The sequence below is a fragment of the Trichomycterus rosablanca genome, chromosome 10 (assembly GCF_030014385.1).
Source record: "Trichomycterus rosablanca isolate fTriRos1 chromosome 10, fTriRos1.hap1, whole genome shotgun sequence".
Classification (NCBI taxonomy): domain Eukaryota; kingdom Metazoa; phylum Chordata; class Actinopteri; order Siluriformes; family Trichomycteridae; genus Trichomycterus; species Trichomycterus rosablanca.
The window spans coordinates 27,066,652-27,085,690 of NC_085997.1; the positions used below are offsets into that span (position 1 = coordinate 27,066,652).

A 19,039-nucleotide genomic window follows, 5' to 3' on the forward strand; every position below is an offset into this window, starting at 1 on the left:
TAAATTGGACCAGTCTGGTGGCCAATCTTCATGAATTGAAACATGTATTGTTCTCTGATGAGTCCACCTTTACTGTTTTCCCCACATCCGGGAGAGTTACGGTGTGGAGAAGCCCCAAAGAAGCGTACCACCCAGACTGTTGCATGCCCAGAGTGAAGCATGGGGGTGGATCAGTGATGGTTTGGGCTGCCATATCATGGCATTCCCTTGGCCCAATACTTGTGCTAGATGGGCGCGTCACTGCCAAGGACTACCGAACCATTCTGGAGGACCATGTGCATCCAATGGCGGTGCCGTGTATCAGGATGACAATGCACCAATACACACAGCAAGACTGGTGAAAGATTGGTTTGATGAACATGAAAGTGAAGTTGAACATCTCCCATGGCCTGCACAGTCACCAGATCTAAATATTATTGAGCCACTTTGGGGTGTTTTGGAGAAGCGAGTCAGGAAACGTTTTCCTCCACCAGCATCACGTAGTTACCTGGCCACTATCCTGCAAGAAGAATGGCTTAAAATCCCTCTGACCACTGTGCAGGACTTGTATATGTCATTTCCAAGACGAATTGACGCTGTATTGGCCGCAAAAGGAGGCCCTACACTATACTAATAAATTATTGTGGTCTAAAACCAGGTGTTTCAGTTATTTTGTCCAACCCCTGTACGTATGTGTGTTTTACACTACTAATATGCGTAGACCTACAACTTTGGTGCACATCTGAACTTTACACAATAGTGCTTCCATTACAGCATGAGTGTAAACACACATTTACATGTGTTCGGAGTCTCAGTGCTCTTGTCGTTGCTCGAGGCTGGTGTAGCTGCAGCAGTACATTGTGTAGTCGAGGTGAAAGGTGTCGTACAGCCTCTAGCTTTGTTTATTTAAAACAATACAGTAAACCAGGTCTCCTGTCAGTGCCTGTTTTGCTCAGAGCCAGTCAGCATTTCCACACCACCGCTTTTTGTTCTGAATGTGTTGTAGGTGTTAGAGGTACAAGCCACGCTTCCAGTGACTGATCTCGCCCAGTCTGTGATGATGCACTTACATATGATAACACTAATGATAATGCGACCATCATCAGATTTCTACAGTTATCTGACTGTTAAAGTGGTCTGATAAACAGCAAACACCAGTGTTTGTAACCTGAGTAGGGCTGATATCTGATTTTATGAAATCTGAGGAGGGCATCTGCATTTCAGCTCTGCATTTTAATTGGGTTATTTAGCACTTTTAACCTAGTAATTGTACCGTTCACCTGTGGTTTCCATTACAAACAATCAACCCAAAGCAGCAGTGGATTTTAAACATCTGGGAGAAGTCTATCCTTTGTTTCTTTAAGTAGTTCAAATACTTCCTTGCCTACTATGAGTGTCATTATGCTTGCACTCTGTCAGGGTATGTAATGGAACCTAAATGGGCATGCGCTTTTTGCTTTAGTAAGAACAAGTAAATTAAATAATTAATGTTTACGTGGAAGTGGAAGACATTCCACTAGCTGGTCTACTTGATATGTTGAAATGCAGAATTAGTAAAGGAGTAAATTAAATTAGAATCAGAATTAGAAGGAGTAAATTACTAAACTGTGAATATAGTTTACATTTGTCAGTATTTTAAATGTGCTCGTAAGGCTGCACACATGATACCTGGCGGGACGGTGCTGCTTACTTTGCCACTGAGTGCCACTCGCTGTGCAGATTTGCCACTTTGTTGCTCGGTTTTTACTAGGGATGTAACCGATACACTACCCACGATGCGATACGATTTACGATACTGGGTTCACGATATGTTTTTTTTTTAAACAAAATGAAATTGAAGACAAATTATGACAGTTTCCTTTTATTATTTCTCTTTACAAAAAATAAAATAAAATACTATATCTGTGCTTATCTTTTATTTATCTAAATAATGAATGCAATTTTAAAACACATTAAACATTATATAAGTAAATAAATAATACAAATAAAGAAAGTATTCTCACTTAAATAAATTTGACTGGAAAATCCCCCTACCTGGCAACTTTGTAAAGTGCCGTGAACCAGGCGAGGTGAATAGCGCCAGAGCCCTCTGCTGTTTAAAGTGAATATCGATTCATCTTAAATTAATAACCGATTCGAATCGTGGCACATGTGCACCGATTTTGAACTGTCTTGTGGTGCATCGTTACATCCCTAGTATCAGTCTGACTGATCTTTGACCTCTGTTTGCCACGGACCTCTTCAAAGCATCAATAATGAGACAAATTGTTTATATCACACTATTTGGGCAAATGTATTGGGACACCCCTTCTAAATTTTAAATTTGTGTGTTTCACCAACAACAATTGCTAACAGATGTGATTAATCAATTATATGAGAACTTGCTTTCAACTATGCAGCAATGGTTTATAAAAGGCCTTTTTCTGTTCCAGCATGAGTGTCCCCTGTGCACAAAGCAAAGTCTAAAAAGGATGAACAAAACCTTGGTACAGAAAACTCCAGTGGCCAGCAATATCTTCATTTGAGGCTTTGTTGACCAACATCTGTGCCCAGCCATAAAAATGCCCTTTTGACTAAATGGCCACAAATTTCAAGCTCCAAGCACCAAGCTCATGGTCAGGTGTCCAAATACTTTTGGCCATATAGTGTATTTTATGCAAAACTGCATGTGAATAGACTGCCTGTAATGCCATTTAATGTAATTAGTCTTTACTATATCAAGCTTATTGCTTAGTTGCCAAGCCAGCAGAAAGTAGAATGTTTTGGCATATCATGTGAATGGCTTTAATGCTGCGATAAGCAACAATATGCACTCAGCCTTACAGTAATGAACTAAATTTAACACAGAACTGGGACATGAGAAATACTTTTATCATAGCAACACACTGGCACAAACCTATTTTACATTATTTTCACATGATTTCAAGATTCCTCTGAATCTGGCAAGAAAACATCTGAAGTGCACTGTGTTAAATTAGAAAATTCCAGTTGATGTGATCTAACCTGAATATCCTTGAGCTTGTTCATTAATTTATTTGTTTATTAATTGCTTGGTTATTATATCCCTGTCCTGGTGCCAAGCCACCAAAGCACATTACACACCTGGGGGCAATTTGAAGTAGCCAGTTTACCTGCAGCCATAGTTGCAGAGGTAACTACAGTGAGGAAAACAAAGTTCCTGAAGGAAACCCATGTGGACATACAGGTGGGGTAGCATGCAAAACATTACACAGACAGTAACTGCAGGCAAGGATTAGATTCTGGTTGAGGGCTGCACTGTGGCTCAATGGGTAGCACTGTCGCCTCACAGCAAGAAGGTCTTGGGTTTGATCCTCAAGTCCGGGTCCTGTCTATGTGGAGATTGCATTTTCTCCTCGTGTCTGCGTTGATTTCCTCCGGGAGCTCTGGTTTCCTTCCTTAGTCCAAAGACATGCAAGTGAGGTGAACTGGAGATACAAAATTGTCCATGACTGACATTAAACTTGTGAACTGATGAATCTTGTGTAATGAGTAACTACCGTTCTTGTCATTAATGTAACCAAAGTGTAAAACATGACGTTAAAATCCTAATAAACAAACTTTCAGAACTGCCTAATGCCGATCACTATCAAACACCTACTGAATGTCCTAAATACTTACAAAAAGTGTCTCTATCCGAAACATTGCTGGAAATTTTTAACCAAGACAAAGCAGACACAAACTAAAAAACATGTGAGAAGATCATAATAAAACATCATTATAAATCTTAAATAAAATAAAAACTGATGCTGACATGAAGTAGCAGATGAGCAAGCAGGGTGTTAAAAACAATAATTACTTGGGGCTCAGGTGGTGCAGCGGTAAAACACCCTAGCACACCAGAGCTGACATTTCGAACTCGTTGGTTTGAAACTCAGCTCTGCCATCCAGCTGAGCTGGGCGGCTACATGAACAACGATTGTCTTGTTGTTCGTACAAGGCGGGAAGCTGGATAGGGACCTCATAACCGAAGCAATTATGACTTCTGCTGGCTGGATGATGGCGCCTGCATACACAAAGCTGATCAACATATGAAGCTGATCCACATATACCCTGTGCAGGGGAAAAGATGCAGTCGGCTTCTGCACACGTGTCGGAGGGGAATGTGACAGTCTCGCTCACCTCAATCAGAAGTGGGGATCAGCATCAGTAGAGAGGAAGCTTAATGCAATTGGGTGATTGGATCCGACTAGATTGGGAGGAAAATTGGGAAAAAATGCAAAAACAAAAACATCAGTGCTCTACTTCCTGTTATTAATCATGAGTTGCACAGGGAAAATACAGAACAAGACAGTTTGGACATGCACTGATGTTAAACTAGCACTTCCTAGAGACTGTCTGTTTAAATGTTTGTCAGGAGACTTCTTTAACATCTTAGCTTACAGTGGAATAAGTAAAAGCTAAAATACTATTTAGGTACAATTATGTCTTGTGTGATGGCTGAAGTCCATTAAGTCTAGTCCTGATTAGCTGGACAAGCTGTGCTGCTGTCCATTATGAAAAACAGAGCGGGTAGAATCTATAGTCCACTTATGTAAAATAGATTGAATTGAATTTCAGATGAAGGGTCAGGCCATGTCACCTTGTCATTTTGACAAAGACAGAATACACTTTCTTAAAAATTACATTTACATTTAAATTTTCGGCATTTAGCAGACGCTCTTATCCAGAGTGACTTACAGAAGAGCTTCCATAGTAAACATTACCTTACTCTAGTTTAAGTAGTCAACAGTTCAAGAACACAAATCTACTGAAACCCTGATAGAACCAAAGGTGTTTTTATATTATTATTATTTTTTTTTTTTTTGCAGGAAATGAATGAGTGTTAGTAAATAAGTACGTCAGCTAAAGTGCTTAGTAAAAAGGTGTGTTTTTAATCGTCTTTTGAAGACAGTGAGAGACGCAGATGTTCGGACAGACAGAGGAAGTTCGTTCCACCACTTGGGTGCCAGTACAGAGAAAAGCCTTGATGCTCGTCTTCCTCGAGTCTTGGGAGGAGGATCAAGTCGAGCGAGACTAGTGGCTCGGAGGTTGCGTGGTACAGAGCGGGGTTTGATTAGACCTCGAAGGTAGCTTGGGGCTGGTCCATTTTTGGCTTTGTAGGCGAGCATCAGTGTTTTAAACTGAATGCGTGCGGCTATGGAAAGCCAGTGAAGAGAACGCAGCAGTGGGGTGATGTGGCAGTGTTTATGCTGGTTAAAAAACAAACGAGCAGCTGCATTTTCAAAGAGTTGCAAGGGTTTAATTAAATATCCCAGTTTGGTAGGATTATTAGCATGCTCTTAGAGTCAGGACAAGTCGAGATCAGGAGAGAATATGAAATGTATCACAAGGATCATTCGCAAATGTCCCAGCACGGGTTTGGTCTTATTACTATCTAATGTAATGTTTTATGTAATACCTCCATGTTTTACATAATGCTGTAGTTGAGTGATTCCCAGAATACCCTAACCTTTGCCATGATGACGAGATAGGTGAGCAGACATTTGTTAATGTGACTGGGGACAGAATCATGTTTAATTCTCTGGTTTTGCTCAAACAGGGTCATCTGTTGAATTTTCTCATACTGATTCTCTGTGTGGTCTGCATTGCAGATCATTTAGCAAAGCTGTGCAAAAACGAAGCCACTGACACGTCTGTAGATCTCAGACCTGACTGTAGTATTGGGAGATTGATGGTTGACGTTCTTGACTCGAGTTTGTCTCCTCACTAATTATGCTTATTGACCGTAATGTATAATTATGTCTCTTGGCGTAAGGTCTGCAGCTGTCTCTCACACGCTTTGGGTGTTAAAATAGATGGGTGACAAATTTTCTGCTTTTAAGCTTCCACTTAGTGAGAATCTTGTTTTCTGCAGGTTTAATTAGTTTAATTGCAAAAAAGTACTGGATGTTCATGCCGACTAAACAGTCCCCCTCCTTCCTTTCTCTCTCCCCCTTTTCTCCCTCCCTTTAGCCTGTAAGTGTAATGGCCATGCCAGCGTGTGCCAAGTGCTGACGGGGAAGTGTTTCTGCACCACCAAGGGAATTAAAGGAGACCAGTGTAACCTGTAAGTATCTCTAACAGACACTTGTTCCTATCTCGAGGCTCGCTTGGCCCAGAGTCTGAGCTTAAAAGCTTTTCATGCAGTTGATGGAAGTCAGGTTGTAGTCAGGTTTGTGGAGGTGTACATAATATTAGGAGATCTGTCTTCCCCTTTCATGCTCTTTCTCCATCACTTAGAACAGCCAAACTCCATCACCCAGCCCCCCCAACAAGACTCTTATGATAAAGCACAGGGGCCGAAGCCAACAGCTACAAATATGCAATAAGCACATTTATTTGAATTTATGAACGTTTGAGCAGATCCTGGCAGAGATGGGGACTCGACTGTGCGACTCGAGTCAGAGTCACACGTAAGTCGCACACACAGCGACTTCAGACTCGACTCGGACTCATTTCAAATGACTCTGTCTCGACTCATGACTCGCAAAAAATGACTTGTGGACAACAAAAGTCAGCAACATTAGTTACGTGTGACAATTGTGTGTTTTGAAAACAAAACGTCAGTTTAAGCTTTGGAAAGTAAAATGGCAAAATACACTCTCTAATCTGTTTTTTTTTTATTATTATTATTTGTTTATTTTTATGCTACACTTGCAATATATGTTTTGTGTATATTATGTTGACTTGTGACTTGACTCGGACTCTAGCCTAAAGACTCGTGCCTTGACTCGGACTCGTATTTTGTGACTTGTGAACATCTCTGGATCCTAGTATACACTTGATTGATCTGGCTGATTAATATTACGTAATTAGGTTTTTGCAATAAAAGAGAAAGTTTAAATTGAAATTAAAACAAATATTTAACAGCTTGAGTGACATGGGGGAATGTACAATTTATGTAAGCACAAACCCTGTTTCCAGAAAAGTCAGGACATTTTGTAAAATGCAATAAAAAACAAAAACCTGTGATGTGTTCATTCTCCTGATCCTTTATTTAACTGTGAAAGGTACATGGAATGGACTGACCAGTTTAACTATACAGTGATACCTTGTAAACTCAAAATCTTTGAAACTCAGCTACCTTCGTTGAGAAATTTGTACCCTTAAACTCAACGTGTTCAGTTTGTTTTAAAAAAAAATTATTGATTTAATTTGAAAGTAACAATGAACAGTCGCTTTGTTCAGCGCTCGGCTTGAGCGGTGCAGTAATACGTCATCAAAGTGCGCATATGAGACGAAACTGCATTTGTGTGGAATAACCGTCAAATTCACTCTGAAAGCTCCACATGTATCTGTGTTTAGCTGGATTTTCTCTCACTGTTTCACTTTTAAACTTGTGTTACAGCTCGATGTTCTGATGTCTTTTTATTTCAGTGTTTTTATATTATATTTGTGTTATTTTCAGTGTATAAGTGTCAAAAACAACTCCATTATTTTACATAAGCCTAAAATATATGCAGTTTCATGGGACCATGAGACGCATTAACAGGTTTCCCATACATCCATCCTTATGGGAAAAAATACCTTAAAACTCAACGCCTTTTAAACTCAACACCAGTCCCAGAACCAATTGACGTTAAGTTTCAAGGTAACACTGTATATTAAGTATATTTTTGAACGGCTGACTAACAGACTCACCTTATAATAATAATAATACAGTAGAAACAATCAAAAGTAATCTTTAAAAGACCCTTGTTTTCTATAAAGTGTCCCATACAGCATGTTGTTTTAGTCATATCTGGGAGCTGAGTGGGGATTAGATTATAGTGAGGAAAAAAGCTTGAGTGTTGGTGAATGTCGGCTGTGTGGGTGTGCACTCAGTAAAGATTAAATGAAGATAAAGAAAGTAGAGTGCATTATGTTGCATTTTTTTTTGTCTACATAGGTGTTTGTGTGTGTGTGTGAGTGTGTGTGTGTTTGTGCACGTGTGCATAGAGGTTTATTTTTAAAATGTCAACCAGATGAAAGGCAGAGACTAGACTTTTTTTTAATGCATTTTCTCCCCTTATTCTCCCAATTTTTAGCGCATCCATTTTTTTTTACCCAATTGCGTAATGCTTCCTCTCTACTGGTGCTGACCAGTTTGAGGATTGAGGAGACCAAACTGACACACGCCCCCTCCGACACATGAGCGGTAGCCGACTGCATCTTTCCACCTGCACGAGGCGAATTCATATGCCGACCAGCCTTGTGTACGGAGAGGCACACCCTGATCAACATTATTCCTTTCTTTGTGCAACCGGCATCAATCAGCCAGCAGAGGTCATAATTGCATCAGTTATGAGTTCCCTATCCTCCCTACCTGGATGAACAACAGTCAAACGTTGTTCGTATAGCCGCCCAGTCCAGCCGGATGGCAGAGCTGAGATTCGATACGATGTATTCAAAATCCCAGCTCTGGTGTGTTAGTGTATTTTACCGCTGCGCCACCTGAGCGGCCCAATTTCACAGATTTTTAAAGAAAAGTGCCACATTACACGGCAGTCATTAAATAACACTCATTAATTGAATGATAGAATAAATGGAAGCTACAATACACAGCACAGCCTATCTAAATGGTTGAATGTAAACCTTGAACATCCGTCTCAAAGATAAAAATTCTCATCCGTGTTTTGACACACACCTCGCTCTGCATCCACAGAATTGGTTGGGAGTTTTCCCAACTCAGTGACTTGTGTAGTGTTTATAGCTGCTTTACACTTTGACAACTTGGACAATTTGACTAAGTGATTGCTAACTGAATTGCCGTAGGATTGCTAGGACCGCCTAATAGTGCAAATTAACCAGTAAACATAAAGCACTTGAACTCATTTCACGATCCGTGACACAATTTTCACGACTGTGAATTAAGTAGAGCCTTAATACCATCTCAGAGGAAATCACTTTTTTAGTATTATACAGAAAATGTACATGTTGAAGTTCATGTACTGTTAGATTGGTAGTATCGGCTCAGTGGGTAGCACTGTCGTCTCGCACCAAGAAGGTCCTGGGTTTAATTCTCTGGTGAAGAAGCCTGGGTCCTTTCTGTGTAGTCTGCATGTTCTCCCTGTGTCTGTGTGGGTTTCCTCTGGATGCTCCAGTTTCCTCCCACAGTCCAAAGACATGCAAGTGAACTGGAGATACAAAATTGTCCATGACTGTGTTTGACATTAAAAACTGATTAATCCTGTGTAACCAGTGATTACCTGTCCTGTCATGCATGTAACCAAAGTGTGTAAAACGTGACGTTAAAATAAATATTGTATTGCAGATTTCTCATAATAGGTTAACAAAATGTCAGTGCTTTTTATTTATTTATTTTTAATATGTTTGTTTGTTGTCTTTGGTTACATTTATGACAGGAACGGTAGTTACTCATGACACAAGATTCATCAGCTCACAAGGTTATATCGAACCAGTCATGGGCAATTTTGTATTTCCAATTTACCTCACTTGCACGTCTTTGGACTGTGGGAGGAAACCGGAGCACCCGGAGTAAACCCACGCAGACACGGGGAGAACATGCAAACTCCACACAGAAAGGACCTGGACCACCCCACCTGGGGATCGAACCCTGGACCTTCTTGCTGTGAGGCTACAGTGCTACCCACTTAGCCACTGTGCCACCCTTTGTTTTTAATATAATATTGGTATATTAAAATAGTATTCAGTAGAACATGTACTGCTAAAAGAAACGTCAAGGCAGATCTGTCAGTTGTAGTAGATTTTTGCCCTTTAGCAAAAAATGCTGACAGTTAAAAATGTGTTTAGACCTCCTGGTCTATAAGAATGCTGCTAGATATTGTAATTTGACTTAAAATGTTTGATGCTTTATCATCACGGGAAGTGATTAAACTTGGTGCGTCATGTTTTTATTTTAAAAAGAGCAGGGAAAGTGATGTAGAAGTGTTCTATAAAGGCTTAAGTGCACCCTCTCAGACGCATAGATTGCTTTAAATGCAGTGTGGTTAATTGAGCGGGATTAATTTTGTACAGGACTGAACTAAGCAGGATAATATAGCAATAACACACCCTGCAATATGTATTTTATTCATTATTAGTAATCTAGTAATCTATTTTACCTATTTGGTAACTATTGTGTGAGTTACTGTCAGGGTTTTATGTTGAGCTGATAGTCATTACTCAGATACAGCAGAAGAATGTAGCAGATATGGACAACGTAATGACTTAAGTTTGATAAGGGCCACATCGTTATGGCCAAATGATTGGCCTAAAGTCTCCCTAACAGCAGGGGGTGCTCACAGGCACCTATGGTGGAGTACTTGCAGCCAGGTTGTTGGCCGGGTCAAGACTCATTAATGGCAGAGGACATACAGGGGTTGGACAATGAAACTGAAACACCTGGTTTTAGACCACAATAATTTATTAGTATGGTGTAGGGCCTCCTTTTGCGGCCAATACAGCGTCAATTCGTCTTGGAAATGACATATACAAGTCCTGCACAGTGGTCAGAGGGATTTTAAGCCATTCTTCTTACAGGATAGTGGCCAGGTCACTACGTGATGCTGGTGGAGGAAAACATTTCCTGACTCGCTTCTCCAAAACACCCCAAAGTGGCTCAATAATATTGTGGCTCTTGATACATCACAAAGACTTGCTGTCTTGGTCACAGATGCGCCAGCAAGACGTGCACCAACAATTTGTCCTCTTTTGAACTCTGGTATGTCACCCATAATGTTGTGTGCATTGCAATATTTTGAGCAAAACTGTGCTCTTACCCTGCTAATTGAACCTTCACACTCTGCTCTTACTGGTGCAATGTGCAATTAATGAAGATTGGCCACCAGACTGGTCCAATTTAGCCATGAAACCTCCCACACTAAAATGACAGGTGTTTCAGTTTCATTGTCCAACCCCTGTAAATGCCATGGCATCTGGGATGGGTCAAAACAATTGCAGATAATTACTGGTGATACTGATGAGGAGGCAAATGTCACAGAACATCAAATCCTTCTGTATAGTATCAGGCCAGGGTGGCACGGTGGCTCGGTGGGTAGCACTGTCTCCGCACAGCAAGAAGGTCCTGGGTTCAATTCCCAGGTGGAGCGGTCCGGCTCCTTTCTGTGTGGAGTTTCTCCCCATGTCTGTGTGGGTTTCCTCCAGAAGCCTCCAGGAGCTCCAGTTTCCTCCCACAGTCCAAAGACATGCATGTGAGGTAAATTGGACAACTAAAAACTTAAACTGATGACTCTTGTGTAACCAGTAACTACCTGTCCAGTCATGAATGTAACCAAGGTGTGTTAAACATGACGTTAAAATCCTAATAAATAATAATAATAGTAGCAGGCCACCCAAAGTGCCACGTTAACTTATCTCCATCATTAAGAGAACCTACAGTGGGCTTACATGCATCAAAACTGGACATCAGCAATGGGAGAAGGTCGACTGGTTCATGATCATGTTCTCACCATCATCATGTGGAAGGTTGGGCATGTGTGTATTGTTTCATCTCAGATGAGAGCGCTCCAGAATGCACTGTTGGACAATCCATCTCACAGCATAGAGATGGAAGGACCTGCTTGTAATTTCCTGATAGCACCTTCAGATGTCTTGTGGAGTTCAAATCTGAGCAGTCAGAGCTGTTTAACTGCATATTATGCACGTCAAGTGGGAGGTTCTATGGGTTTGGCTCGTCTGTATACGTCAACCTCTGTTTGATGCGTCGTCGGCTGTGCTCCATGTCAAGTAGAACTCGTACTTCTCTTGGTTCAAAGCGAGTTCACAAGAGCCATTATAACTCCAGCCAGAACAATTGCTATTAGTGAAGCATCAGTGTGCCATCACAGCTTGCACTGTCTAAACGCAGTATTAATAAACGTCGTGTCATTTTATCAAGGACACTGTCAGAATGGGACATAGGGCTATTATGGGTATGTAAGGAGGGAAAACGTCAGGAGTGCAGTTAAATTTGTGATTATATTTACTTAATGAATCCTCGTACAAAGACCCTAAAAGCATTACAGGCATTACAGTGAACTAGTTGTAAGCAAAGTCCAATGAAATTAAAGGTTAAGTCTAAAGTAATTTATTGCAAATCAATGTGTGTATTGAGTTGGGACTTTAGGAACCTTATTAAATTCGACTCCTGAAGGAAAACTAGCTGAGAAGCACTTTTTATTTACTGACGTTTGTTTATCTGTATACATATAGTGCATAGTAGTGATTGCACAGCAACTGTTTAGCAACATTTTAATTACTTTTTCTGGGGTCTGTCCGAAAACCTAGTGAGCTCTCTACAGCATTTTACATCATCTTATGCGTGCTCCCGAGAAGAAGGCTGTTTGAATTCTTAGATGCTTTAAAATGCTGCCTACTAAGGTGCCTTATTTCAAAGCTATAGTCTGACTGAATAAAGGGGGAGCATCCGATGCTTCCTTAGCGGTAAAGCCAATCCCAGCATTCAGTGCGGCACATCTTTTCTCACACAAAAATACAAATACTACAGATGGATGCAGAGCAACGAACTGAGTTCTTCTCAAATGTAAATAAATTCTGACAGATTTTTAATTTGTATAAAAGTGAACATGTGTAATTTATGTGCAAATTCGGCCTTGTCTGTGACAGATGAACTGTTTTTGGTACACGGAGGGAGATGTTAGCTGACATGCTAGCGGGTTGTGCTGCCTCAGCCCACTGGTTTGAATGGCCTGAGGCTAACTGTGTTAGCTTAGTAAGCTAAAACTACAGTGACGTAATTGCTGTCTAAGTAGTGCGTCTAAATAATCTGCCTTGTAGGTCAGATGTCTTATTAGAGTCCTCTCTACTTGCCCAGGTAGGCAGTAGGTCGCAAGGCAGCTCACTAGGTTTTCTAACAGACCCAACTGACTTTTCCTGGGGGGTTAATAAAGTGATCTACACAGCAGGGCGGCACGGTGGCTAAGTGGGTAGCACTGTCGCCTCACAGCAAGAAGGTCCTGGGTTCGATCCCCAGGTGGGGCCGGTCCAGGTCCTTTCTGTGTGGAGTTTGCATGTTCTCCCTGTGTCTGCGTGGGTCTCCTCCCGGTGCTCCTGTTTCCTCCCACAGTCCAAAGACGTGCAAGTGAGGTGAATTGGAGATACTAAATTGTCCATGACCATGTGTGATATAACCTTGTGAACTGATTAATCTTGTGTGTAATGAGTAACTACCGTTCCTGTCATGAATGTAACCAAAGTGTAAAACATGACGTTAAAATTCTAATAAACAAACAAACTTATGCAGCTGCCCAGGTAGGCAGTAGGTCACAAGGCAGCGCACTAGGTTTTCTAACAGACCCCATAAACCACCTGGTAACACTAACACCACATCAAGGACCTGGAATACCCATACAACTAGCACTACCTACACATAATATGGAATTGCTTAAGCTGTGCGATCATCATGCATCTTTTTCAGGAAATGCATTTAGGCACTTTTAGTTGCAACAGTACAGCACACACTGTTTTCTCTTACTGTTTAGAAAAGTAGACCTGCACTGCAAGGCACAGGTAGAAAACAGCACTGTCTGTGTGTCTGTGTGTCTGTGTGTCTGTGTGTGTGTGTGTGTGTGTGTGTGTGTGTCTGTCTGTCTGTCTGTCTGTCTGTGTGTGTGTGTGTGTGTGTGTGTGTGTCACACCCTGGGAAATTTGAAACCTAATCACCCTGTAATAACAGCACAAATGGTTCCTTTATGGCATACCATTACTGATACAGTAATGTAATTTACAAAATGAGTTTTCCATTCTCATAACCATGTTAAATTTAAAAATTACATAATTCAACAGACACAATTCCCATTCATTATATCTTGTGTTTACTAAGTGGTTTTTTTGGTCTCTATGCTTTTTTTGTGTATGTTCACTTTATAATTCACTTTATAATTTACTTCATAACTTATATCTTGCAACTGTGACTTATGACTTATAATCTATACTAGCCTCGCAATGTTAACTGAAATAACACCTCCATATGTACCATATGTACCCTCAGGTCCTGTTGTTGTGTTGTCCGAGTGTTGTGGTTATACAGATACTTTTTTGTATAATGTGAATGTCTGTAATGTGTACTATTACTTACTATTACTTACTTTTTGACTTGATTTATGTAACTTGCTACTGAGGCCTCAATTTCCTTCGGGATTAATAAAGTATCTATCTATCTATCTATCTATCTATCTATCTATCTATCTATCTATCTATCTATCTATCTATCTATCTATCTATCTATCTATCTATCTATCTATCTATCTATCTGGCAAGTATTTACTTTTTTATTACTTGTCTATGTGTTTTTGTACCTTTTACTATTCCTGTTCCTGTATTCTAAGTTACATATACAGTGTATCACAAAAGTGAGTACACCCCTCACATTTCTGCAGATATTTAAGTATATCTTTTCATGGGACAACACTGACAAAATGACACTTTGACACAATGAAAAGTAGTCTGTGTGCAGCTTATATAACAGTGTAAATTTATTCTTCCCTCAAAATAACTCAATATACAGCCATTAATGTCTAAACCACCGGCAACAAAAGTGAGTACACCCCTTAGTGAAAGTTCCTAAAGTGTCAATATTTTGTGTGGCCACCATTATTTCCCAGAACTGCCTTAACTCTCCTGGGCATGGAGTTTACCAGAGCTTCACAGGTTGCCACTGGAATGCTTTTCCACTCCTCCATGACGACATCACGGAGCTGGCGGATATTCGAGACTTTGCGCTCCTCCACCTTCCGCTTGAGGATGCCCCAAAGATGTTCTATTGGGTTTAGGTCTGGAGACATGCTTGGCCAGTCCATCACCTTTACCCTCAGCCTCTTCAGTAAAGCAGTGGTCGTCTTAGAGGTGTGTTTGGGGTCATTATCATGCTGGAACACTGCCCTGCGACCCAGTTTCCGGAGGGAGGGGATCATGCTCTGCTTCAGTATTTCACAGTACATATTGGAGTTCATGTGTCCCTCAATGAAATGTAACTCCCCAACACCTGCTGCACTCATGCAGCCCCAGACCATGGCATTCCCACCACCATGCTTGACTGTAGGCATGACACACTTATCTTTGTACTCCTCACCTGATTGCCGCCACACATGCTTGAGACCATCTGAACCAAACAAATTAATCTTGGTCTCATCAGACCATAGGACATGGTTCCAGTAATCCATGTCCTTTGTTGACATGTCTTCAGCAAACTGTTTGCGGGCTTTCTTGTGTAGAGACTTTAGAAGAGGCTTCCTTCTGGGGTGACAGCCATGCAGACCAATTTGATGTAGTGTGCGGCGTATGGTCTGAGCACTGACAGGCTGACCCCCCACCTTTTCAATCTCTGCAGCAATGCTGACAGCACTCCTGCGCCTATCTTTCAAAGACAGCAGTTGGATGTGACGCTGAGCACGTGCACTCAGCTTCTTTGGACGACCAACGCGAGGTCTGTTCTGAGTGGACCCTGCTCTTTTAAAACGCTGGATGATCTTGGCCACTGTGCTGCAGCTCAGTTTCAGGGTGTTGGCAATCTTCTTGTAGCCTTGGCCATCTTCATGTAGCGCAACAATTCGTCTTTTAAGATCCTCAGAGAGTTCTTTGCCATGAGGTGCCATGTTGGAACTTTCAGTGACCAGTATGAGAGAGTGTGAGAGCTGTACTACTAAATTAAACACACCTGCTCCCTATGCACACCTGAGACCTAGTAACACTAACAAATCACATGACATTTTGGAGGGAAAATGACAAGCAGTGCTCAATTTGGACATTTAGGGGTGTAGTCTCTTAGGGGTGTACTCACTTTTGTTGCCGGTGGTTTAGACATTAATGGCTGTATATTGAGTTATTTTGAGGGAAGAATAAATTTACACTGTTATATAAGCTGCACACAGACTACTTTTCATTGTGTCAAAGTGTCATTTTGTCAGTGTTGTCCCATGAAAAGATATACTTAAATATCTGCAGAAATGTGAGGGGTGTACTCACTTTTGTGATACACTGTATGTTTTCTTTAGTTATGTCTTTTCTAATTTAGTTTTTTATTCTTATCTTCTGCACTTTTGCCCGTTTATGTCCCAATCGTTCATTTTGCATTGGTTATTATTAAAATGTATTTATGCCTAATTCATATCCTTTTAATGTAAATGAGTAAAGTCATGTAGTTGCAGTTGCGTTATAAAACAATGTGACGTATGTATTGCAGTTGGTTTCTTTGTATTTATACACTGATCAGCCATAACATTAAAATCATCTCCTTGTTTCTACACTCATTGTTCATTTTATCAGCTCCATATAGAAGCACTTTGTAGTTCTACAATTACTGACTATAGTCTATCTGTTTTTCTACATACTGTTTTAGCCTGCTTTCACCCTGTTCTTCAATGATCAGGACCACCACAGAGCAGGTATTGTGTAGGTGGTGGATCATTCTCAGCACTGCAGTGGTGGTGGTGTGTTAGTGTGTGTTGTGCTGGTATGACACAGCAGCACTGATGGAGTTTTTAAATACCGTGTCCACTTACTGCCCACTCTATTTGACACTCCTACCTAGTTGGTTCACCTTGTGGATGTAAAGTCAGAGACGATCGCTCATCTATTGCTGCTGTTTGAGTTGGTCATCTTCTAGACCTTCATCAGTGGTCACAGGACGCTGCCCACGGGGCACTGTTGGCTGGATATTTTTGGTTGGTAGAGTATTCTCAGTCCAGCAGTGACACAGGTGTTTGAAAACTCCATCAGCACTGCTGTGTCTGATCCACTCATACCAGCACAACACACACTAACACACCACCACCATGTCAGTGTCACTGCAGTGCTGAGAATGATCCACCACCTAAATAATACCTGCTCTGTAGTGGTCCTGGGAGAGTCCTGACCATTGAAGAACAGGATGAAAGAGGGCTAACAAAGCATGCAGAGAAACAGATGGACTACAGTCAGTAATTGTAGAACAACAAAGTGCTCCTATATGGTAAAAGAAGCCGATAAAATGGACAATGTGTGTAGAAACAAGGAGGTGGTTTTAATGTTATGGCTGATCGGTGTACAAACCACTAATAAGTTGAGAAAAAAAACAGTTCATGAGTATTTAATGCACGTTATGATGCCTTTATTTGTCATATATACATATACAGATATACAGTACAATTAAATTCTTTCTTCGCATATGCCAGCTTGTTTGGAAGTTGGGGTCATAGAGCAGGGTCAGCCATCGTACAGTTCCCCTGGAGCAGAGAGGGCTAAGGGCTTTGCTCAAGGGCCCAACAGTGGCTGCATGGCAAATGGTTTAACAAAGCAAAGAGTTTGATTTAAACTAAAAAGAATGCAAAAACTAGCTGAAATAATGCAAGATTAAAACTCCTTCACATTACTTTACAACCTCATTATGGCTGAGTTTATGATTAGCTACAATAATGTTCAAGTGCTGCACTTGAGGGGCAATTTACAAGCAAATAAAGCTAAGAGTTAGATTGCTTTGGTGGAGAATATCTGAATTATGCCTGCACTTTTTAAAAGAGAGCGAGAACACTGAAGCACTGAGAGAATCTTTGATCATCAGAGGCTGTATGCACTAATTTATCTTTGTTGCACGGTAAAGTAAAAAGGATGGGTAATTTGATTGAGAGCTTGGGAGGTGATGGGCTTTTAATTATTTAGTGGGTTTAAAAGTGAGGCGAAGGAATTTATTATTTTCTGGCTCACACAAAAATTTTATAATAGACCTGTATTACACAAAACAGACCACACACATCCATTAGTCTTATTACATTGCTACTTTCTTTATATTAAATTAAGACAACATTAGAAGTGTTGTCGTTTCAGTGGTGCTATTGACCTGGACAGCTGTCTAACAGACAAAATTACCCAATTTAGGAAAAGCAGAATGCGACTTCTGCTGTGTAGTCTAGGCGTCTGCATGTGTGCTGGATGATTGAGAAATAGCATAGTGTGGCTCTCCATACGTGATGGCCAGGTGAAATAAAGCAGCATGTCAAATGGGGCACATGCTAGTCTACAGCATCTTTATAGTATTCAAATACTCAACACTTGGGACGACAAGTGAGGTTATGGGTTATTTCTTGGTTCTTCAGTGTAATTGTGAACTCCCCTTACATTTATAAAATCAGCTACAGTGTATCACAAAAGTGAGTACACCCCTTACATTTCTGCAGATATTTAAGTATATCTTTTCATGGGACAACACTGACAAAATGACACTTTGACACAACGAAAAGTAGTCTGTGTGCAGCTTATATAACAGTGTAAATTTATTCTTCCCTCAAAATAACTCAATATACAGCCATTAATGTCTAAACCACCGGCAACAAAAGTGAGTACACCCCTTAGTGAAAGTTCCTGAAGTGTCAATATTTTGTGTGGCCACCATTATTTCCCAGAACTGCCATAACTCTCCTGGGCATGGAGTTTACCAGAGCTTCACAGGTTGCCACTGGAATGCTTTTCCACTCCTCTATGACGACATCACGGAGCTGGCGGATATTCGAGACTTTGCGCTCCTCCACCTTCCGCTTGAGGATGCCCCAAAGATGTTCTATTGGGTTTAGGTCTGGAGACATGCTTGGCCAGTCCATCACCTTTACCCTCAGCCTCTTCAATAAAGCAGTGGTCGTCTTAGAGGTGTGTTTGGGGTCATTATCATGCTGGAACACTGCCCTGCGACCCAGTTTCCGGAGGGAGGGGATCATGCTCTGCTTCAGTATTTCACAGTACATATTGGAGTTCATGTGTCCCTCAATGAAATGTAACTCCCCAACACCTGCTGCACTCATGCAGCCCCAGACCATGGCATTCCCACCACCATGCTTGACTGTAGGCATGACACACTTATCTTTGTACTCCTCACCTGATTGCCGCCACACATGCTTGAGACCATCTGAACCAAACAAATTAATCTTGGTCTCATCAGACCATAGGACATGGTTCCAGTAATCCATGTCCTTTGTTGACATGTCTTCAGCAAACTGTTTGCGGGCTTTCTTGTGTAGAGACTTCAGAAGAGGCTTCCTTCTGGGGTGACAGCCATGCAGACCAATTTGATGTAGTGTGCGGCGTATGGTCTGAGCACTGACAGGCTGACCCCCCACCTTTTCAATCTCTGCAG

General features: G+C 41.1%; 1 protein-coding gene across 1 annotated transcript in view; it reads left to right on the plus strand.

Annotated features, from left to right (window-relative positions):
* atrnl1b (attractin-like 1b) overlaps positions 1-19,039 on the plus strand; it is a 177,536-nt gene that overhangs the window by 55,698 nt on the left and 102,799 nt on the right. The window contains exon 20 of the mRNA XM_063003062.1: positions 5,953-6,046. Coding sequence (XP_062859132.1) covers positions 5,953-6,046 — 94 coding nt within the window. The remainder of the gene's footprint in view (positions 1-5,952; positions 6,047-19,039) is intronic.